This window comes from Acomys russatus, chromosome 12, assembly GCF_903995435.1.
Source record: "Acomys russatus chromosome 12, mAcoRus1.1, whole genome shotgun sequence".
In the NCBI taxonomy this organism is placed as follows: domain Eukaryota; kingdom Metazoa; phylum Chordata; class Mammalia; order Rodentia; family Muridae; genus Acomys; species Acomys russatus.
This window is the reverse complement of record NC_067148.1, coordinates 56,718,140-56,742,893: the sequence shown is the minus strand read 5'-3', so window position 1 is coordinate 56,742,893 and position 24,754 is coordinate 56,718,140. Positions and strand designations below refer to the sequence as shown.

Here is a 24,754-nt window from a genome sequence, read left to right as displayed (position 1 = left end):
AGGAAAGGGTAAGGATCAGAGCAGAGACTAATGAGACAGACACTAAAAGAACGAGTCACAGGATCGCGGACTGATTCTTGGAGATGAGATTAACAACACTGAGAGGCCCTTAGCCCAAAAGAGAGAAGCAATGGAATGAGAGAGAGAGAGAGAGAGAGAGAGAGAGAGAGAGAGAGAGAGAGAGAGAGAGAGAGAGAGAAGCAATGGAATGAGGGGGGGGGGGGGGGGGGAGGTCATTGAAATCTGAAGGATTAGGGATTATTTAGAAAATGCACACCTTAAGAATTTCAACAAATACAAACAAATGGATATAGTTCTAGATACATAAGGCCTACTGAAATTGAATTTGTGTATTTTAAGAAAACTAAACAAATCAATAAGAAGGACTAAGACTGAGGGTTTTTTGGTTTTGGTTTTGGATTTGGTTTTTATTCCAGATCGGTACAGATCCGCGGCAGCACGTTTCATCACATGTGTAAGGGACCGACACCAATGTCTGTCCCTCTAACTAGTCCATAAGACGGAAACACGAGGAACACTTGCAGACGCATTTTACAAAGTCAGTATCACTGTACACTAACACTGAACACAAGTGCAATGAAAAGTGTACACAAGCTTCTTTAGTGAGTGTGAGAAGAAAGACTGCCAATGGCCGGGCATGGTGGCACATGCCCATGTTCCTAGGACATGGGGACAGAGGCGAGAGGGCTGTGAGTTCAGAGGCCATCCTGCGCCACACGGCAGGATGCTAAGACAGTAACATTAGTAAAACAGGGATGCAAATGGCCTGAAGAAATCAGTAACACTGAGTGACCCGGGAGGTTTCTCGCAGGGATACAAGGAAGGCTCTACCCAGCACATACGCAGAGTCACAGACAAAAGAGGCACAGCTCTTTCAATAGAGAGAGGAAACATTTTGACAAAATTCAACGTCCAAGGAAAATCCTGAACAAACTAGAAATATAAGGATCATATCTCAAAACAAAAAAGGCTATATTTAAAAAATCCATATCCAATAACATACTCAATAAGGGGAAATTGAAAACTGTTTCCTCTAAAATAAGGAACAAGAGAAGAATTTTGACTCCGTGCACCTCCTAAACACAGTGTTCGAAGCCTCGTGCTGGAGCGGTAGGACAATTATGGTGACTTGAAGCTGGCATGTTCCCACCAGACAATCTCATGTTTTAACTGCTTTTGGGGTAGGGGGATTGGCCAGTTTTACTAGTTAGGAGGCTGTGGAATCTTTACCAGGTAAGACCTGTCCAGAGAAAGTAGCTCGTAACAGACAGGCTGCTGAGGGGTCAACCTGGACCATCTGGCTCTGATCTCACACTATCTACTGCCTGGTCCCTCATGGAAGGCATGCCCCCACCATTACTTCTTTTGTCATGAACTTCATCATACTGTTTGCCATGAAGGGCATAGACCCCCCTGAAACCAGGAGCCAAAATAAACATTTTCATCCCAGAAGATGCTTTTCTGGAAGCCGTTTGGTCACATTAATGCAAAAAAAAAAAAAAACAAAAAACCAAACAAACAAACAAAAAAAAAAAAAACAACAACAACAACAAAAACCTAATATGGTAATGAGGAGAGGGAAACATTTGGGATCTAGAGTGAGGTCTCTGGTGTGACCGTAGTTGACTGTGTGGCTCTTGGGCCTTCAGACAAGCTTGTAGGAGGAAGGTTTCCCAAACATGTGCTGGAGCAGCCCTGGAATGTTCAAAACAGCTTCCAAAGATGGAGATGGTTAAGGTAAATTGTCAACTTGTGAGAATCTAGAATGTTCTTCGGGATGGACTTCCAGCCTTGGCTGTGAATCTAGAATGTTCTTCGGGATGGACTTCCAGCCTTGGCTGTGGGTGTTGTCCTGATAACGCAAAGTGACATGGGAAGAGCCAACCACTGCAGGCGGTACGATCCGTGGTAGGGTCCTAGACTGCTGGTAAGGACGGTGAGCTGAGCGCAGGCTGTCATTGCTGTTTTCTTTCTCATAGCAGATTTGATGTGACAGCTGCCTCAAGCTCCTGCTGCCTTAATTTCCTCGTCATGATAAGCTGTGCCCATGCGACCCACCCCATCCCCAAGTCTCTCTTACCCAGCAAAAGAAAGCCAGCTGAGACAATGCCTTGGGTGAGATTTCAGACGAGAGTGCCAACAGAAACGTGCACAGCGAAGGCTGTGTTCCCGAGGCTTCTGTTCGGAACAAGCACTCCAGAGGGGATTAAACTAGAGGCCCCTGATATTACACTCTGGCAGAGAATCGGGGATATATTTCAACCATGTCTCCAAAATATGAGTGAGGCTGAATCCAAAAGAAATTGAGTAATTTTTTTTCTGAGTAGTCAATTTCAAGCCTGCACAGTATTGAGACTATAGTACGGTTGTTGAGCACGTGTTTTAGGCAGTGAGAATTGAGAAAGAAGATCAAATATGGATGATTAGAGATACATGTAAGTCTGACTGTAAATGACATGAACATGCTGGTGCCACAGACAGTGCTGATTAAGACAAAGCAGCTCTAACTGTTGCAGAGATTGCTGCCCACAAAAAGAAGCTGTGCCCTGGGTCAGTAGGAACCGTGCCTTGACGAGATCATATCCATTTAAGACTCAAGTTCTAAAACTGAAAACTAGTTTATTGTTTTTAAATTGTGAGTATTATTTACAGGCCTGGCTAGCAATCCATTATGACACTGACACTTGTTATATTTTAAAATAGCCTTGGTTAACCTAGGGCAGGGCAGACAGTAATCCTCTAAACTACCTTCCATAGTGGGGCAGGTATGGGATACCTGTCTCAATCCCATGCCATCTGCTTCGAATAACTTCTATCAAGCTACCTCCCATGCATAATCTCAAATACTTGCTAATGTTCTTCATCTGGGCCAAATCCTCCATCTACGCCGGCCATGTGCTTCTCCTCCACCTAGCCCATGGCGGCCTCCTCTCTTCTCCTCAGGGTCTCTTTCTTTCTCCTCGTGGAGGTCTTTCTTCCTCTTCTCCAGTCTTTCTCCTTCTTCCTTGTGGTGGTCTCTCTCCTTCTTCCCAGAATTCCTCTCTCTCCTTCTTGGGACCTTTAGCCACAGCTCTAGCTCCTCTGCCCTGCCCAGGTGGGATGGCTTTTTAGTCATTAAAAGTTGGGCCACAGAGACAGCAAGCAGTAATTAGCATCAAAATACATCAGACCATCCCCCAACACTTGTTTGGAAAAATTTCCTTTAGAAATTAGGTATCTGCAGGGATGCCCTGCTCAAGTGAGGGTCACATAAGACCCTGATTTACCATACAGGCATCCAAGGCTGTGTAGCTACGGTCCTAGGAGGCCAGTAGCTGTTCAACATGGCAGCACAATTGGATACCCATGTGGGACTTGGCAAGCATGCAAAGTATAAGAATTATGGTGTTATCAAGCCTTATACTGAGATATTTAAGGACTGCTGGGGAGAACAAGAAACCTGCAGTTTCATACATGAAACCTATTAAAAAGGAGATGCATGAAGCCATCGTTCAGTGGCGGCCTCAAGATGTTAGAGACGCCCAGAGCATACCTTGCCTGACAGTGGGAGCTGTGGGGGCCAAGTGGAGACAGCTTAGCAGAAGAGCTCTGTGTGTTGCAGGTGGCCATATGAGTAGGGCTGCCATAGCCACCTTGAGCTGAAGTGACGCGGCCACATTCCCCCAGACGCCCCTGTAGAAAAGATTTAGTGTCTGCCCAGCTAGCCTTCAGTGTTGCTTTGATCCGATCCTACATTGCTCTCTTCCTGTTTCTTTCCTCTACTATGGGAACATTTACTGTCTGCCACTGCGAGTGTAAATGTTTCCTTTTATTTTGCAGGGAGTGTGTCTCAGAAAAGACTCCAACTTGGAAACAGTGTGAGGAGCCGTCGGCGTGTGGACTTCTTGACGTTGGACTAATGCACTCTGCGTTATAAGATGGCCAGAGGCCTTCGGGAGCCAGGGGTGGACATCAGGGTTTGAGTCTGCATGGACTCCTGCATTGAATGTTTATTCCCTAGATGGTTGTACTCCTTGAAGAAACCAAAACCTTTAAGAATTTGATCCTGGCTGGTTACTAGAAAGTTGGCCTCCAATGGCCATAGACAAGCCTTGCCTCCAGCCCTACACTCTGCCTTTCCTAGTCTGCTATGATGGACAGGTCTTTCCTATAATCTCCTACTTCTGAGAGATAGCGCTCTCCTCTCTCTCTCTCTCTCTCTCTCTCTCTCTCTCTCTCTCTCTCTCTCTCTCTCTCTCTCTCTCTCTCTCCCCCCCCCATACCTTCCCCAATATGGTGGTCCGAGACCCTCCAAAATCTCCAGCCAAAATAAATCTTGGTCACAGCCATGTGAAAAAAACTGATACAAAAATTGAATAAGATCAAAGAGATACAAATAGGAGAAGGAATTACACCCAAAACCACTGGTTAGACAAATGTCAGCTGCCTTAATGAACAGTTGGGAAGAAAGCTATCAAGGAAGAGGGGCGGGGCTGGAAATCCAGATGTGCCCACATGTGGAGCACTGAGAAGTAGGTGCAGAGTCTGGGCGGGGCCAGAAATCCAGATGTGCCCACATGTGGAGCACTGAAAAGTAGGTGCAGAGTCTCTGCGTGTATAAAAGTCAGCTCGCAACGGACTGGAAAACTTTTAAATATCTTAAAGCCCTTTATTCTTCACTGCTACTGTAAATGGAAAATTTTTACAGCTGACCTCATTCATTATTATTTCTCCAACCTTAGAATTTTTTTCCACAGTCCTTACAGATTTATGGCTGGCTTTGGGCAGCTGGAGTGTTACTGGACATCCCAATCTTCACTGCAAATAAATGCATCTCCTGGGAAACGGTGACAAGCCCCTAACTCTGTTATTCCCGGGGTGAGTTTTAAGCAGTCATTGCTTTCCTGCTTATCTGTTTTTAACATCTAAATGCCAGTTTCCAGAGGTGAGCTTATTCTTTTTAGAAGAATTCCATTTGGAAAGAATGTCGAACTCCAAAGAAAGTTACAGGAGGGTCCATGGCAGCTGCTCAGCCATCACCTCGGCACCTCATGTCCTCTCACCTGCTGCCCACTTGTTCTGCCCTCATTCTCATCTGCCTGCATTCGTGTAGGGGCAGAAACAGGTACATGTGCAATATATATATTTTCAGAAGCCTCCTCCCTTCCTATGTCACGGACACAGATGTGTCTCTATATCACAGACACCCTCCCTTCAGAACTATGTGTCTTCCTGAGTAATGAATGGAACAACATCTCACATCACCACAGATCAGTTATAAGTTTATGTTATACGTGGATTAGTTTTCCATTTATGTTACACTGTTGTCCATTTTCCCCAAAATATAAGTAAATTTTGTTGGTGTGATGATGTTTGTGTGTTCATGAAAGTACAGACTGTGTGCGTGTATGTATGCACATGTATGTGCTCATGTGTGTACACACACATGTGCATGTGTGTAGTTAGGTTGACACCTCACTTATTGCTGCTTGGATGTCAGTTATCATTTTTGTGAGGCAGGGTCTCCTACCGGCCCAATAGGCTGGGCAGGCCAGTGAGGCCCAGAAACTGCCAGCCTCTGCCTTTCCATTCAAGTGCACACCCCCACACATGGCCTTTGTAACATGGATTCTGAGGGTAAAACTGTAGTTCTCAGGCAAGCATTTCACTCACTGAGCCATCTGCCTAGCCATTCACTCTACCTTCTAACAGCCCTCCCCCTGCAACCCTGTAAACAGGATCTATCTAGAATTGGAAATCACTTTAACCTGACAAGTCTCCTTTGGTCTGGAATATTTTCCATTAATATGTCAGTGCCTTTTATCTCAGTGACATTTTTAAGTACACAGTCTTCTCATATGGCTTTTCAATAAGAATATTCATCATTGTGTACTTTCTGGTAATGCCCCTTATGATTCAGTTACCGTAGTATTACAGGGCTGCTGCCCTCAGTCCACCACCCCAGGGGTGTACCAGGACCCTCCATCCCTCAGTCCACCACCCCAGGGTGCAGCAGGACCCTCCATCCCTCAACAGTCATGTCTTTGCTGATTACTAGTCTTATGTTGTCCAGGATTCTCACTACATGGCTCTACACACAAAATATGTGTGCACATACAAGCATAAACACAGCACACATGTGTACATACTTTATAAACTGCAAGTCCTAACAAATATGTGCAATTCTTACCTATCCCCAAAGGTGTGTTCCTTGTCCTCTCATTCTGTGACATTTCCTGTCTGAAGTCCCCCTTCCTTCCTTAACCAGACCCTCCAGGGCAACTCACAGGGCTACAGAACTGCTTTGTAACACTATCACAAAAATCCCCTAACAAATGCACCCTTGTGTACAGCCTCCCTGCCCTGTCCTGCGGAGGTGGGCGCCCGAATGACCTGCACTCATTCCCTCTTCTTCTTTATGCCGCTACTGTGTTTGTTCCCAATTGCATGCAATTTCTTTTGTTCCATTTGTTTTCCCTTCTCAGTGATTGAATGTTTAATATCTTTCCAAAAGGTAAAAACCTATTAAACAAAGATCCCGTGTGCCTGTCTCTCCCAGAACCCTGAACACTGCAGCCCTCACGCGGAAGGCAACCAGCCTGACTGCTGTCTGTACTGTCTCTGTCCTTCACAACCTTGTTCGTGCAAAGCTAGTGGGTGTTCTTCTTAGCTTCTCTCTTACACAAGTCAGCACACTCGCGTGGTTTTTGCACACAGCTTCCGGCCTGTCTGAAGCTTCTTGGAAATGTTGACATGTCAGTCACCTCACGTTCTTGCTTATAGCTGCATTGTACTCTACCGAGTGTGGGCACCGCCACGCATTCAAGCTGCATTCGGATGCCTAGATTCTTATGTGAGCAAAAAATTGTTTAAAAACTCCATAAATTGGCTTGTAAAAATGTCTTTAAAATCTCACATCCACAGATGATTTTGGAAGCTTCCAAGAAAAACTTAAATGGTAATGAAATCCAAAACTGGTAGCAAGATTAGTGATTTTTTTTTTCAGGTTCGTCTTATTTCTGCAAAGATAACTATCATGTGTGCTTAATTCTCCTGGTCTCTCTTTCACACAGACTGTTTGCAGCAGGCTGGGTTGAACATGTTTTGTGTGCCTGTCTCCTATTCACAGATTTGAAATTTCCCAGCTCATTTCAAAGGTGCTGCACGCACACTCACACACACATACACTCACACACATAATACACAACCATACACACACATACACACACACTCACACGCTCACATACATACACTCAAACACACTCAACACACTGACATACATATATATATTTACACTCACACACATAATACACAATCATACGCACACATTTACACACTCACATACATACACTCAAACACACTCAACACACTCACATACATATATATATTTACACTCACACACATAATACACAATCATACACACACACTCACACACTCACATACATACACTCAAACACACTCAACACACTGACATACATATATATATTTACACTCACACACATAATACACAATCATACACACACACTCACACACTCACATACATACACTCAAACACACTCAACACACTGACATACATATATATATTTACACTCACACACATAATACACAACCATACACACACACTCACACACTCACATACATACACTCAAACACACTCAACACACTGACATACATATATATATTTACACTCACACACATAATACACAACCATACACACACACTCACACACTCACATACATACGCTCATGTACATTCTCATACACACACACTCACACATAGACACACACTCACAGAGATATTCACACACATATGCACTCAAACATAGTTGCACACACACATACACCTATACCCATGCACACTGCTGGTAAAAAGCCAAAGGATAATAACAGACAAAAGGGAGATGTATATTAATAATTCAACATAGCAAACTAAGAATCTAGGGAAGGGGCTGGAAAGATGGCGCCTCAGTAGGAGCACCATTGTTCTTGAAGAGGACGCAGGTTCAATTCCTAGCACCTACATTGCGGCTCATAACCATCTGTAAGTAATTCCTGTTCCAGAGAACCTCATGTCCTCTTCTAACCTCTGTGAGTACCAGGTATGCACAAGGCTCACACACACACACACACACACACACACACACGAGAGGGGGGGCATGCACTCACACATGTAAACTAAACTAAGTAAATATTTTAAAAAGAAGACACTATAGAAATTAAGACATTGTCCATGGCTCAACAATGGTGAGAGACGCAAGGCTGGGCACGGGAGGAGCCCATGGTATGTCTCATTCATGAAAGTGTTTAGTGACACATGAGTGTTGAATACAGGGGTCAGGCAGCAGCCTGCAGCCAGCAGGGCAGATAATCCCGGAACTCCTTCAGCATTTCAAAATGGTTTCTCAAGGCAGCACTGGGGAGCTGTCCCTAATTCTGTGAGCAGTATAGTATGGCTAAAAGGTAAAATAGACCTTGGAGAATTCAAATCAAAATAAACATTATATTTTAACTACCTGAAAGGCAAGAGGGAGACATGCCATGCCTTCTGGTTGTCTCTTTCTTGTTTAATGGTTTATTTGTGATATGACCGTTTTAAACTTTTCTCCCTAAATTTCCCGTATTTCTTGAACATAACTAGTAGTGTGCTAACAAAAGTGCATTTCACGGTGATAAAAGAGAGCTAGAACTGTACTGTATAGGTAAACAAAGCCCCATGACATGGAATGCCCTAAGACCCACAAAGTCCTGTAGCCTTCATATGTGAGAAAACCTCTACACATCAACCCCAGCGCAGACACATGAGGAGGGGACGTTCTCAAGGCTCGAAGCCAGAACTAAAGCCAATCATAACCTAGGAGTCAAGCTTGGAAGATGGCCACCTGCCTGTTCCAGACAACAGGGCACACCCCAAGGCCCTGCGTGTTCCAGACAACAGGGCAGACCCTAAGACAACAGGGCAGACCCCAAGCCCCCTTAGACCACAGCACCCTCCTCACAGACAAGGACAGCTCCAGGAAAATGCCCTGTGCTGCTGAATCAGTGAAGTTGTTTTTGTTTTTATCATTTTATTTTCCCAGAACACTCACAAAAATCATATTTTTCTACTATGAAATTGATTCATTTTATCACTAATGATGGAGACGTAGTATTATTCAAGGTTTCATAACCACAGAAAAGCCAGGTACAAATTATATGCTATTATTTTAAAAGCTTGCAACAAGAATGAGTCACAGCATTACTGGGGAGATGCCTTGGCCAGAGAAAAGGCTGACGCTCTCTTGGCAGTGGCCCTCTGTGCAGCGCCATGTGCGAGATCTATCAGTGTGACACAAGAGTGCTACCATGGCTTCCTGGACAGGCTGAGCCTCCACTATAGATGTGAGAAAAATCACCTCACAAGGTTTTTTCGAGTGAAAGTTTGGTCAACTTGGCATTTGATGGAGCAAAAGCAAAGCATGCCCCCATCTGTGCTGACACACAGAAGCTCCTAGAGCCATCTGAGGAATTTTTAACATTTGCCATCACAGTCAGCAAACAGTGATGGTAAGATATCATTTTATCATTCACGTGGCGAAGCTATACCTGGCACGATTCTGCAGACATGCTCCTCAACTCCAGGCACACACTAGAGCCACACACTAAGTCACCATCAAGGCCCAGTGGAGATACTGCAAACATCTTATGAATGAGGTACCTGAGGCCAAATTTCAATGCATCTGCCCTCAACATGTCGCCACATAGTCACAGTGCTAGCTCATCACTATGGGCTGTAAGCAACCTTGACCATCATCATGACCCACTGATCAAAGACACTGTGATTTATAATTTTAATTCTGAAGTTAAAACTATAGTTAGAAATCTAAATACATAAAAAATATCAAATGAGTATTTTATGTATGGCTACCAAATGGTCCCAGATGCCAAAGTTTGAAAAGGTGAATGAAAAGTTTTAAAGAGACTTTGTGTGAATATCATAATGGTGACTTGGTAGATTGTACAACGCAGACAAACATCATGAAGCTATGCAGCTAACCATCTGGCAAGGACAGTTATGCAAGATTTCCCCTACAACAAAATACACAGATGTTTGATGAGGAGAAAATTAACACAGCGCAGTGGTATACAACGCAGCTGTGTAAAAAGCAAGGCTCAGACCTAGGTTGTCAGAGGTGGCCTGGCAGCTTTGAAAACTATAAAACGGATACAATGCACAAAGCGGATAGGCATGCTCTAAGTTTTTGCTTCACGGAAGAACAAAAGGACTGAACCACACACGGACAGAATGAGGCTCCGCGTTCTCTGACTGCTCCATTGACACAGCCTGGCAGCACGAAGCTTTAGCGCCTAAACTTCGACCTCTGCACTTTACTGTTGTGTTAGAACTTCAGAAATTGGCAATGGCGTGGGCAGGAGATACGAGGACCCCAATCAGCACAGAGCAGGCACGGGAACAAGGAAAGGGACCAGGTTTGCTCTCATTGGGAGGTGAGAGGGCAATGTCTGACCACTGGTGTCTGGCCAAAGAAAGTGTCCGGCGGCAAGGTGTCAACTGACATTGAGGCTCCAGGCCTGGGAGAGATGCCCAGATTTTCCACATCGTGACAAGTTGTACTTTTTACAAGTACAAAGTGTGTATTTGACCTACCAAAGCTTTCAAAAGCTCTGAACGAGTCACAGACACAGCAGTAGCATGGCTACTCCTCAGTTCTAGCCCTTCTGGTCCATTCCTAGAGCCTCTGTGTTCTTCTGAGTACGTCAGAATAAATCATTACTGAGAAAGTGCACTTGCTGCAAGGTTCCGGAAGACTGTGGTGTGCTTGTCACAGCCTCCCATCTCCTCTTTAGGAAGTTTTATGCTGAGGGTTTTACCTATGCTTACAATGGTGCTGGATCCATTGTAAGCTGGATCCATGCCCTTCGAGAGTATCTGTCACTATTCTGTCTATGGATTATAAGACGTACTTGGAAGACAAAGTGAGCCCAGCCTTCATAGCAGCTGGTCTCTGGAGCGCACGGGCAAAGCGGATCCACAGGTTCTGAATTCTGCTCTCTGTAAGCGGAATCTTCTTTGCTGTCTCCTGCTCAGACAAACAGCGAAGGGCGTGACTTATGTGGCGTACTGCAGACTGGACACCGGGCCTCAGTTAGAGACTCATCTCTGTTATTTTGAACATTTTTTCAGAGATTGATTCTGGACCCAAAATCCCAAATTGCTGCCACGATCACACCAAGAGATGTTCCTTTACAGGAAGCATGGAATTCAGGAATCAACAAAATAATTTAATAAGCTACTGCCATTCTGACTGTCTTTTGAGTATGCACTCTCCTACAATCTCAGGTGCAGAATCCCCATTACCACGGAGCTTTGGGTATGAATTCAACATTTAAATATGTATCCTGACTACTGAACAAACTATAGTCTCAGAAACAAGTGAACAAACAACACATTTCAGAACAAGCAAGATACAGCTGGCTCCAGGTAATCTGAGCCCAGTCAACAAAGAAAAGGAAGCCAAATGGCACATAGTCAGGCCTGCACCCAGAGAATTTTTAAAATAGCTCCTGTGGTGGGTAATTCACCGTTCCTCAGATGGATTCCAAGCATCTTCTCCTCTGGTGTCTAAAACAATAAATCCACTCCCCATTTGGGGCAGGGTGGAGGGAGGGCAAGGGTATAGGGGTACTGCCAATATATATGTCCTTCAGCTACGGGGGGAGTGTCTGCCCTTGATTGCAGATGCCACTCTTTTCTTCTTTAATATCTCTTCCTTCAGAAGAGCTCTGGGCTTGACACTCAGCTTCCCTCTGGCAGTGTAGATAAGCCTCTGTCGCAGGAGTGCTAAGCCCCTTCTAGGAATATAAGTGCAGCCCTGGTTGGCTCCCCGGCCCTAGTCTTCACACCAGCTATCTCACAGCAGCCTTGGTACTTTGGCTGTTACAGTTTCAGAGAAGGGAATTGTACATATAGGAAAGTAACTGAGCTGTGAGATCAGAGCATCTCTTCAATTTTGCACCAAAACTAAAGGCTGTGGAGCCTATGAGATATGGACACCGATGCTGGGCCTTTCTGAGGTTGAGATCCTTTGCAATTGATGGGTATGACAATTTCACATCACAGAGCAGCAAGCTATGTTTATATGTGCTCCATTCGAAGTAAATATCAACGAAACAAACTGCTAAACACCAGTAAATTCATCTTCGAGCTAGGGTCAAGACAATACATACAGAAGAAAAGTAAAAAACAGATAACAGACCAAGTTCCGCAGCCACACAGAAGGATGAGCTGAGTTGATAATGTCTTCCAAGCATCTTGAAGCGCAGGCAGCTCTTGCCGGCTTGAATAACTGCTCAGGGAGCTACGTATGGTCACCACGCAGATCATAACACTTAGCCCATCAACTTTCTGGGCCATGGAGCTCAGAACACAAAAGCTTGGCACCACGTGGAACTGTTCTAGATGGGAAAGCTCCAAAAGTCTCAAGGAGTTTTAGAAACTTTAATAAGAATATCATTCTACACCTACAGAACTAAATATAGACTCAGACTTGTACAGAGCTAAATACATATTCAGACTTTATTTTTAAAAACAGCAAGAACAACAACAGCAACAACAACAACAACAGCAACACACATATACACACATACACACACATACACACACTCACAAATTCTGTCTGAGGGAGGATATTTGTTCTGCTCTATTCATTCTTCACTCATTCAAGTAGGAAGACTGAAAATGAGGGAAAGCAAACAAACAGGAGGATGAGCCAGAATGTGTCTCTGCCCACAAGGAGTCCTAAATGAATACAACCCATTGTCCTAGAGAAGACTGAAATCTCATTAGTGGAGCATAGAGTATTTATTTCCAAAATCATGTGACTTTATAACAAATTTTAAGACTAACAGAGCATGCCAAGAAAATGGAGGCAGTAGCATGAAGGTTAGAGATGGCAGAGTGCAAGGGAGAGAGAAGAGGAAAGTTGTGTATTTCTGCCTTGTTTACCAAGGAAACCCATGAAATGAGGAGAAGCAAGCTCTGTTCTCAGCATGAAGAAACTCCACGTGTGGCCAAGTGTGAAGGCAGGAGAGGGGAGTGCAAAGGTGAGGAAGAGAGCTGCCAGCAGGAAGACGCTCCGTGGAGTGACAGAGGGGAGATTCATGTCAGGCACTGTAATCATAGATCAGAGATGAGGACCAGAGCATCCTCAATGGATGGACCAGACAGAAATAGACTGGCTAAGCAGAGGTGAGGCCTGACCAGCAGGAGTCTAGGTGACTACTGGTCCAGGGTGATAGTGTGAATGAAGCAGGCTCAGCATGCGCAGACGCCAAACACAGAGAGGCTGAGAAGAACAGGGGATCAGAGCTAAAAGGAAGTCTAGGAAGCCCTTGCACTAAACAAAGTGAAGCCCCGTGTCAGATACTGCCAAAGCCTTAGGAGATTATCCCCAAGAATTAGGAAATCTTCTGGTATTTGCAGATACAGGTCAAAGGTCAAAGAGGTCACTGTGCTTTCTCCATAAGGTGACAGGAGCTAGACGGGCTTGCTAAATTAGCACCCATTTTAAAGAAAAAGGGAAAAAGAAGAGAGGAAAAGACAAAAGTAGGGAAGGATGGAGGAAGGGAAGAAGGGAGAGAGGGCCGAAGGGATGAAGCTCCACCAAGGGAGAGAGGACCCTCAGAAAAACATACAAAATGGTTCCAACTCTGAGGCGCTGAAGATTGCTCAGTGAGCAAAGCACCGAATGCCTGTGATCCCAGACCTGGGATGGAGCCAACAAAGTTCTGAGACACAGGTGACATGTAAAGGGACATGTTACTAAGGCAACAGGTATAGTGCAGGAAAGGCCACAGTTCACAGAGGCAGATAAACACCATCAGCTTAACACGTGTGGACCAACAGATGAAGGGCTCCGTCCTAAATCAAGGCAGTAGGGTGGCAACCAGGAGTACCCACAGAAAACTACAGGGCAGGACGTGAGTGGACTTCCAACCGACACATGCAGAGGCCACCAACCTCTGCAGTCACCAAGCTGGCCACCCAGGAACCTAGAACATGGTCATCGACAAGGACCCTGAGTCTGAGGAGGCAGCGCAGCAGGAGGCAGGGGGAGAGGGCGACTGAGCTAAGCGTGGTTTGTGCAGTACATATGGAGGACGAGGGCTGCGTGAGGCTGGGGAGGAGGCATGGAGAACTGGAGACTTGACTACATCCTGTGGGATGCACGTGGGAGAGGTGGGTAAACTGGCTCGGGGGCCACGCAGCCTCAGCCTGAATGTGATGTCATGGGGGAGGAAGGGAATGCACACAGAGTTGCTAGAATCTACAAGTAAAACCAGAGGCCCAAAGCGGCCAGCGTCTTCAGGAGGGAGTTAGTGGAGGAGGCTCTGTGTGTCCTGGGGTCGTTTCTGCAGCATGGTTTCTACCAACAGAATGAGTAACTACAGGCCACAGGTTCGAGATCCAGAAGGAAAAGTCAAACCAGGCAATACCTGCCTGTCTGAGCCCACAGATTTGCCATGCACACCACCTACACACAAGGCTTTGTAGTCTATCCTGCAGCATGCGACACAGGGGTGGACGGGAGCTGCCAGGGAGAAGCAATTCTACGTGTGTGTGTGTGTGTATGTGTGTGTGTGTGTGTATGTGTTGTGTATGTGTTTGCATGTATGTGTGTGTATGTACGTGTGTGTATGTGCGTGTGTGTGTGTGTGTTAGGTAACAGCAGGCTCACAATGGGGCTGAGGATCCCAGAAAGAGAATGGATAATGAGACACCTAGGACCCTGAGGCTCCTCAGGACAAACAGGAAGCCAGAGGGAGAAAGTGGAGGAACTGCAGGTCTTCAAGGAGAAGCTAATGCTACTTGAACCTGTGAAAGCAACCTGCATAGGTACATCAGGTAATGTGACCCAGGCCTGCCACTGTGGACGGGGTCCAACGATGGCCTACAGAGGGTGAGCACGGAGCTATAAAGAAATCCGTGGCCCCGTGGCAGCACTTGCAGTTCAAGGATTTCGTAGAGAACATCACAGGCTGGGAACATGCTGAGTGAGGAGAGGAAGAAGCACAAAGATGTTGGTGGTGCATCAAGACACAGGGATGGCGTAAAAGACACGGGGATGGCATAGGTGACACAGGGATGGCGTAGGAGACACAGGGATGGCGTAGGAGACACGGGGACGGCGTAGGTGACACGGGGACGGCGTAGGTGACACGGGGACGGCGTAGGAGACACAGGAATGGGCGTAGGAGACACAGGGATGGAATAGGAGACACGGGGACGGCGTAGGAGACACAGGAATGGGCGTAGGAGACACAGGGATGGAATAGGAGACACGGGGACGGCGTAGGAGACACGGGGACGGCGTAGGAGACACGGGGACGGCGTAGGAGACACAGGGACGGCGTAGGAGACACGGGGATGGAATAGGAGACACAGGAATGGGTGTAGGAGAAACAGGGATGGCATACGAGACACAGGGATGGCGTAGGAGACACAGGGATGGGTGTAGGAGACACAGGGATGGTATAGGAGACACAGGGATGGCATACGAGATACAGGGATGGCATAGGAGACACAAGGATGGCGTACGAGATACAGGGATGGCATAGGAGACACAGGGATGGCATACACAGCAGCAGACCCACCTGCTTCTACTTGAAGCAAGAATAGAAACAGTGGAAACAGCACAGCACAAACCGCAAAGCACCCCCCCCCCTTAGCACGAAACAGAAACGGTCATCAGGGCTGACAGGGAGTGTCAGAGAGCAGCAAGTCAGCTCACAGTCCCAAAGGATGGAGATGCTTGCTGGGTGAAGGGTACCCGACAAAAGCACCTGTGCGATAGGCCACCCAGAGAGGAGAGTGGCGTGAGCCACCGTTGCATCATCTGTTCTACCATTAGCAGGGGTCACAAAGGTCAGACCGTCTCATGAGCAGTCTCCAGGGGCAGGGGCAGGTTTAGCTGAGGAACAGGGCCACGGAGGAGGCCGCTGTGGCAGGCAGGACAATGTCCCGAAGTTATGTGCCGGCACTGATCCGAGAAGCTGCATATGTCCTCACTCATGGCTGACAGGATTAGGTGGGTGTGAGTGTCTGCAGCATCCTGAGGTGGGAAGGTTATCCTGCCTACCACGGGGTGAGCCAGTGCTGTCACAGGCTCCTTGTCAGAGGGAGGCAGGAGCGGCTGGGAAGGAGATATGACACTGAAAGCAGAGGTTAACATGCTTGCAAGGCAAGGGGTGCAGGTGGTCAGTGAGCGACCGGGGTAGGAAGAGACTCCCCACCACCCCAGTGTTCAGAAGGAAGGAAGACTCACTTCAGACAGCTGACCCTCTGAACTGTCAGATGATAAACCTGCGCTGTTTCAGACTGTTAGAGTGTGGCGATCTGTCACAGCATCAGTGGGGACCTGATACTGTCCCTCAGCTACATGGAATCAAGACAAAACCTGCTACTAATCTATCAAAGTATGTAAAGAACACCAAGAGATTTTTAACTTTTCTAATAGCGAATTTCATTTTGTCTTGAAACATCAAAAAAGAATTTTTAAACACAGAAGTATACCATCCTTGGTGGTGCCTAATTCCTAATTTTTTTTCCTGTTTTCCCAGCAAACCCAGCACTGGCTGGTAAGATGGGAACACTGCATAGCATGAAAGGCATTGCCAACCTTTAAGCTGGTGACCAGAATGTGGGTTCAGCAAGGCTTGCTGCTCAGGGCCAGACGTGCTCCCGTGAGCAGGAAGTATGTGGCTTACGGTTGCAGGTGAAATGCAGGCAGCAGGCACCAGCATCTTGCCTCTCTGTTACTTCTATTGTGGTGCCCACGCCATTTCTCCCACCCAAGTAAGCTGGGCATGGTGGCTCTCAGTAACTGTACGTAACGAAGCAGAGTGAGCAGGGTATGTGGGGAGCCTTCCCGAAGGAAAGAGGCTTCAGAAGCAGGGCACAGACTTTCCGGGTGAATCAGAAACACACCCGGATAAAGACTGCACAGTCAAGCAGAAGCCAGTGCAGGGAGCAGCCCTGACACACGCAGAGGAAGCTGTGGCCAACTGCAGGGGCTTCCACTCCAGACAGAGAATGAGGAGTGGAGGCCGTGAGCGGACATGAGGACTGGAGCCGTGAGCGGACATGAGGAGTGGAGGCCATGAGCGGACATGAGGAGCGGAGGCCGTGAGCGGACATGAGGAGCGGAGGCCGTGAGCGGACATGAGGAGTGGAGGCCGTGAGCGGACATGAGAAGTGGAGGCCATGAGCGGACATGAGGAGTGGAGGCAGTGAGCAGACATGAGCAGTGGAGGCCATGAGCAGACATGAGGAGTGGAGGCCGTGAGCAACAACTTAAAAACAAAGTCTGCGGAATGAATGTGTGCTGGGAAGGAAGGCGGCAGGAGGAATGGGAAGAAATATTTTCAATACCAACTTTAAGAAAGGAAGAAAACAGTATGTCAATTTTCAAATGAAATCAAGACAGAGACCTCATATTTCATCCATAATAAAGAGAAAGAATCTTTAAACCTGCTCTCAACAGCAGGTGTTTGTATTCTTGTGTATGTGTTACCCCAGATGGTGAAATAAATTATAAAGTATGAAACAAATCAATTTGATCTTATGCTAAAAGAAATTTAAATTAGACACGTACATTTGGGGGAAATGTGTGCATAAATAAAATAGGCACATTTTCCTTAAAGTGACGTATGTACATTTTTGTGATTGAATATGAATCTGATTTTTAGGGTTGAACTGTGCGTGTGGGTGCATGTGCGAGCATGCACACAAGTGTGTGTGTGTGTGTGTGTGTGTGTGTGTGTGTGTGTGTGTAAGTTGCAGGTAGCTTTGGTGTTATCTTCTAAAACTTGAATAGCAGGTTAGAAGCCACATTAGCAGTGAACCGCTACTCTACTGTCTTTGGAACAGTCACCCAGGCAAGAAATGCAAACTGCTTTGTTCTATTTTTAACACTCGGAGGCCGAAGGACCTCATCACAGTGGCTGGCGTGAACAACATTATTATAATATTTACACACTGAAAGGAACATTAACAGTCGAGTGTCGATATAAAATTGAGTTCAGCTCCCTCTTGGAAGGCTGACACGAACCTTCTGCCTTCTAGATGGCACTGAAACTTGCAATTACAAGCATGTTTGTTCATCTTAAAACGCGAGTGTCGAGCTGCGGTAGCATCCACTCTGGAGCACAGGCATCTCCAGGTATTAAGAGATCAAGGGGAAAACAGTAGCTTCACCCTTCTCGTCACGCAGGGTCAGACAAGCCCCCTGGGTCTAACCCAGGGTCCCCTCAACTCGTCCCTTGCACGGTCCCTGACTGAAGAACGCTCTCCCTCACACTGCTACTATTTCCTTGTCTTTCTCATCTCAGTTTTCCCCGCTTGTCCAAGTTTTGGATCATTTCCAACAATGATCCAAAATATCATTTCTCCCTTCCACTCCCCACTCCGGCCCCTCCCGTGTCTGTTTTTCTTTTTTCACATTCTCTCTCCCTCTCTCTCACATAATCGCAGCCTCTTTTTCTTTAATTGTTGCTGTTTTACACACAGAGATAAGCTCATAAATATATACATGCCTGCTAACATGTTTTAGACTGTATCTTCTTTCCCAGCTAAGCAATGCCATCAGCTCTTTGGTGCCCCAGGCTCTCTACTCTGTCTCTGGCCCGCTCAGAGCCTTAAAGCACGACTCCGCGTCAGACTAGAGGAGAAGGTAAAGGCAACCGACGCCCAGCAGATTGGTCTGCTCCACACTGATGTTCTGCCATCATCTTCAGAGTTGACAAATGTGAAAGTTCAATCTCACTTCACAGTCATCTGTTAGCCAAAGGACCATGAAAGAGCATCCTGCGCTGACCTCTCAGTTCCACTCAGCTGCCACTCATCTCCCCCCTCCCTCCATAGGAAACCTTGACAGGCTCTTCCCTCCATGCTAAGGACTTTTTCCTCTCCCTAAAATGTGAGGGATAAAGCTTCATGGTCTACATGCCCCCTGGAGGGGGAGACCTGGTGGCACTCAGAGGAAGGACAGAAGGTTGCCAAGAAAAGACTTGATACCCTATGAGCATATACAGGGGGAGGAAATCCCCCTCAGTCACAGTCATAGGGGAGGGGAATAATGGGAAAATGGGGGGGGAGGGAGGAATGGGAGGATACAAGGGATGGGATAAACATTGAGATGTAACAAGAATAAATTAATAAAAAGAAAAAAAAAAGCTTCATGGTCTACAGCCTAAATACTTGGTTCCCAACACTGCTGCCCTGATTCGCTTCAGGAGAAAAGTCTCCCATTTTCCCCTGGGTGTCTTTTTCATTAGCACCAAACCAAGAGGGAGAATCTGAGAGGAAATATTCACTCTGAGAGCATCTCTGCAATGGCTGATGGGCCTTAAAGACTCTTCCAGAAGAAGCTCCAGTGAAAGCAATACATTCTCTGTCTGGGCTGAAGAAACACAGAAAGGGGAGAGAGAATATGACACTTTGTCTCCTCCAGCCAAAATCCATCTTGCAAATGCCTTCATTACATACTGATGCTGAGATGCCTGATGCCTTAAAGCTCAGCTCAAGGGCCCTGACCAGAGGATGCAGGCTGATGTTTTCTGCAGGCAATTTCACCACATGCCAGTTCGTCATTGCAGCTTCTGGTGACCTTAAGACTATGGAGAGTAACACCATCAAATCCAGGCATAGATGTGGAGGAATGTCTTGAGTGGATGTAACAACTGTCAATAAAGCGCTGTTTAGCCAATCATCTGGGCAGAAGGACAGGAAGTGGAAGGCGGGACTTCCTAGAGAGAGGTGGAGCCAAGATTGACAGTTGAGAGGGAGAAAGGTGATGGTTGACAGTTGACTGCAGGAGGAGGAAGAAGCATCTTAGGACCAGATTGGCAAGTGCTTGAGATACATGTGTTTTATGAGGTTTAGAGTAGTTTATTTTATTTTAAAAGTAGATTAGAATCAGTGTAGATTCTGCCCAGCATAGTGCTTGCAGTTTTAAAAAACGTTTCAGACTCTGTGTCAGTTATTGGCTTCCTATGCTGAAATAATACAATTTATTGTAACACACAGAGGCACCAGCTTTGCCTGTGCCCTTAGGTGAACATCACATCCCCAGTAAATGGTTTATCTGCCTTCACGCATCTACCCTCTGCTGGGCCACTCTATCTATGGACCCACAACGATCCTACAGCCTGGGTATGAGATGGGCACAGGCAGAGAGGGAAAGGCCTATGAGAGACACTATAGCATTTTGGTCCAAGCCACCTTCTTTAAAGATCTCTTCTCAGAATTAAGGAAGGTGTCATAGAAGCCAATCAGAAGTATGAGATGATGCATGCACGCTCATCGCAGAGGCACACAGGAAACAGATGCGCCTGCCTAGCATTTAAGATGATACTGTGGACTCACATAATCTTGATGGGATAAACACCTGAAATCACATCAAGAAACAACTAAAGAAAGAGCGTGGGAGTGTCCTGAGCACTAAGCAGGATCTACACATTCCTTTCTCTCCCAAGGCAGCAGACTTCAGAGGCGGACAGAGACTGCCCCAGGAGACTTCCTGGTCACACACGCCCCTGCCTCCTCGCTGAGGCTCTGCTCTGGTAGGTCTCGGGGATACTAGCACTTCTGTGCTTTCCATCTGATATGCTGACTTGGTTAAAACCTCTGCTCTATGTGCTTTCAGTTTCCATGGTGCAACCTTCATGTTATTTTATTACTGAAGCCACTAGCCTACAAAGCAAAAATAAAATAAAATGTTTCTATCTGTTCACTGGGAGGTACCAGGACTTGGGCTCTCTCTTTCTCTTCCTCTTTAAAGCCCTTTTCTCTGTATCCATCTCTACATCTACAATTATAAATACTGGTCCTTTTGCCAGCAAAAGAACTGTAAGCACCACAACAGAAGGATAGCAAGTACAAGGCTCACCTCTCACAGCAGGTTAAAATACAACACAGTGATGCAAATTTTCAGTACAGAAGATTCCGTGTGCACAACCAGGAGGCCCTGGTAACCGAGCTTTCAATCAGGCAAGGCTGTCCTAGCTGGGATGATGTGATCTGGGGGCTCCACTGTCTTTTGTAACGTCCCACTTAATCTAATACTGTCACTCATCTTATGAAAACAGATCAGTGTAGCATAACCCTTGAATGGAGGTGAGCAAAAGGTATCACAGAAGGAAAATGGAGACTTGAAGACTGACACATAAGAAGGTGATACGTATGTGCAGATTGCATGCTATGTACTTTATGTGTTCAACTTATCTAGTCCTCCAAAAATCCAATGAGGGAGGCCAGTGCCTTTGCTACCTTACCAGTGAGGAAACTGAGACACAGAAAGGTTGACTGACTTTCCCAGGGGTTGCCTCGCTGGTAGATAGTAGTGCTAGCCTGCAAACCAGCTCCATTGTACGCACTGAAATGTTAGCTCTGACCAGCTGTGATGGGCCATTCCCTAGGCCTGGCCATAAATTCCCTAATTGGCAAGCTATCAAGGCAAAGGATTTCATTTCAATTCAATTTCCTAATTAAATCCCCAAGGGTAAAAAAAAAGGTTTAAGGCTGACCTTGGAAAACAGCTCAACTGGTGCGGCCACAGCACTCCATTCTTTTAAGTACTGGTCCCAGGACCAGGTTTCCTGTGTAGTCACAGAAGGTTCTAGAAGAGAAAACACAATACTTTTCTTGAAGCAATTCTTGATGGGATAAAAATAGAATAAAATATAACTGAAGATAAACTCCTTTTAATTTTTTTATTTAATTGATTTATTCAGATGAATTTTTTTATTTAATTGATTTATTCAGATGACATCTCTTGTTATCCCCTGTCTTATATCCTCCTGTTCCTCCCTCCCTCCCTCTTTCCCTCTATTCCCCTCCCCTAGGTCTGTGACAGAAGGAGACCTTCTCCTCCACCATAGGGTCACAGCCTATCAAGTCTCATCTTGGTAGCTTGCTTATTCTTTTTCTGAGTGCCACCAGGCCTCCCTACCAAGGGGAGGTGGTCAAATATGGGGTACCAGAGTTCATGTCAGAGTCAGTCCCCGCTCTCTACACAACTGTGGAGAATGTCCTGTCCATTGGCTAAATCTGAGTAGGGGTTTGAAGTTTACTGCATGTATTGTCCTAGGCTAGTGCAGTAGTTTGAGCAGGACCCCTGGGTCCACATCCACACATCATGATGTTTCTCTTGTAGGTTTCTAGGACCCTCTGGATCCTTCTATTTCTACATTCTCCCATACTTCTTTCACCTAGAGTCCCAATAGGAGGTCCCTGCACTCATCCCAATCTCCTGGTAAGTGAAGACTGTCATGGGACATCCCTTTTGGGCCAGTGTTCAATTATAAGTGAGTATATACTATGTGAGTCTTTCTGTGTCTGGGTTAACTTACTCAGTATGATCATTTCTAGTTCCATCCATTTGCCTACAAATTTCAGGGTTTCCTTGTTTTAATACCTGAGTAGTATTCCATAGTGAAAATATACCACAGTTTCTTTATTCACTCTTCGATTGAGGGACATTAGGAAGCTGCTGAAGGTGGAGGACAGAAGAGCCACAAGTGCCCAGAGCCTTGTCTCTCTCACCTTCCCCCATCAGTGACTCAGCTTGGAGCTCATGGGCACACCTCAAACAGGTTGCAGTCAGCATCCTTAGAGGCACTAGCAGAGGTCACGAGGCAAACAGTCTGAAGGTGTTTAGCACTCTCCTCTTACATCTAGGCTGCTTGGTGGGTGTTGTTGCTCTAAGCATCAGAAGGCAATGTGGTCAGCAGCCTCGATGTGCTTCCTCTTTGGAGGAGGTAATTCTTGTAGAGATTTGTCTTAACGGGCTCACAGCGGACTACCAAGGGGACAGAACACAGGGCTTCTGCTAGTTCTCACAGAACAACAAAACAGTAGAAATAAGCAACATGCCCTTCACAGAGCTAATCTGATGCCTTATACTGACACACCACTTAAGAATGACTCACGACTGTCTCAGGGCACGCAAAGGCCATGGAAACAACACAGTGCCAAGGAGGGGAAAGCATTTTTAAAAAGAAAACTATTTCTTTTAGTAAACATGTGGTAGATTAAAAGTGAGATGAAAAATCACAGAAATCGCATTTCTTATGAAGTCAGCTTTAGGTACCAGAACCATAAATAATTCATTTCCCAATGTTCACTGTGCTTTGATTTTTCTGCTTTCCGAATTTTGTAGATGAATATTTGAGAGCTGAAATTCAAATTTATCATTTTAAAATAGTAAACATTCAGGAAAACCCAACAATAGTTTTAAAATTACAACCTGTGTCTCTAAAAGTCTGTGGCAGTACAAGGAGGCAAAACAGAATTAATGGGATGAAGGTTAGGTTTCACACACACATGTAGTATGCATATGTAATACACACAGATGTTGATGAAGAAGTTATCAAATCCTGTATTTTTAATAGTTAAATGTGCCATTAAGAAATTTAAGGAGACTAAGTGTTATACAGAATCCTTTGTGTGCATATTTTTGCTATTTGAGATATAAAATGAGGCTGGCATGAAAAGCCAAATATGATCCCATTTATCTGTGGAGTCTAAGAAGTATCAACCTTGGGATCAGAGAGACGGAGAAGAGCAGATTAAGAAAGGAGAGATGCTTGTCAAAGGCTTCCGGTCTCCAGGAGGGATGGGCTTTAGGGCCTTATCAGATAACACTGTACACTTCAAAGACTATAAAAGACACGTGCACGCACACACGTGAGAGAGACAGAGACAGAGAGAGAGACTTCCTTTGTTCTCACCTTTAAAAACTGGTAACTAGGAGAAGTGACAGGTATGTTAATTATCTGTAATCTTTATATCACAGCTCACCACTAGGCCCGGGAGAACACTCGGCTTTAAGCTGCTTGCCCTGTGTATGTGCAAACAGGAGTTTGATTCCTGGCAAGTCTTTAAAAGTCCCCGTGGTCCCAGTGCCTACAGAGACAGCAGACCCCTGGGGCTTGCTGGGGATCTAGCCAATATGGTGGCCCCAGGTTCAGTAAGTGTCCATGTCTCACAAAAAAAGAAGGTAGAGAGCGACTGTGAAGAGACCCAACCCCGACCTCTGTCCTCCATACACAGATGCAGCCACATGCACTCACATGAGCGAGAATGTACGTGTGCACACACGTGCATGTACACACACACATGCACACACACACATGCACACACACATATTGTATGTATATACCCTAATAAATAAATGTGATTGAAAGTTAAAAAAATAAAATAGAAACATGAACATATAAGATACATCTGTATGTATTACTCATTTAATCACATATTTATAAAACATTTTCTGTGTGCAAAGCACTACACACATATGTGTGCCAACAAGTGCAAACCTACACAGAAAAGAAAGTTGAAACAGTAAAATATTAACAGCAGTTGTATATGGACAATGAGATTAATGTGAATATTCACTCCTTACTGTATTTTCTACAGCCAAAATACTCTATAAGCATTATTACTTTCACACACACATGCATATGCATGCAAACATGCACATACACGCACGCATGCACACACATGCATGCACACATGTACATGCACATGCACACACACTCGAATGCACACACACATACACATGCACACAAAGAAAGACACTTGAAGATACAGATCTAATACGGCTGAGTATTACATGTGTCCCAGAGGAAGGTGCAGATGGTAAAAGGCAGAGCTGCATCCATCCTGGCAAAGACTAGCAGGACAATACAACAACCTGCTG

The 24,754-nt window shown here is 45.7% G+C and overlaps 1 protein-coding gene across 1 annotated transcript in view; it reads right to left on the bottom strand.

Moving 5' to 3' along the window:
• The window catches only part of LOC127196110 (lethal(3)malignant brain tumor-like protein 4), a 99,684-nt gene that overhangs the window by 44,485 nt on the left and 30,445 nt on the right, over positions 1 to 24,754 (bottom strand). Inside the window, exon 3 of the mRNA XM_051153688.1 lies at positions 21,582 to 21,673. Coding sequence (XP_051009645.1) covers positions 21,582 to 21,673 — 92 coding nt within the window. The remainder of the gene's footprint in view (positions 1 to 21,581; positions 21,674 to 24,754) is intronic.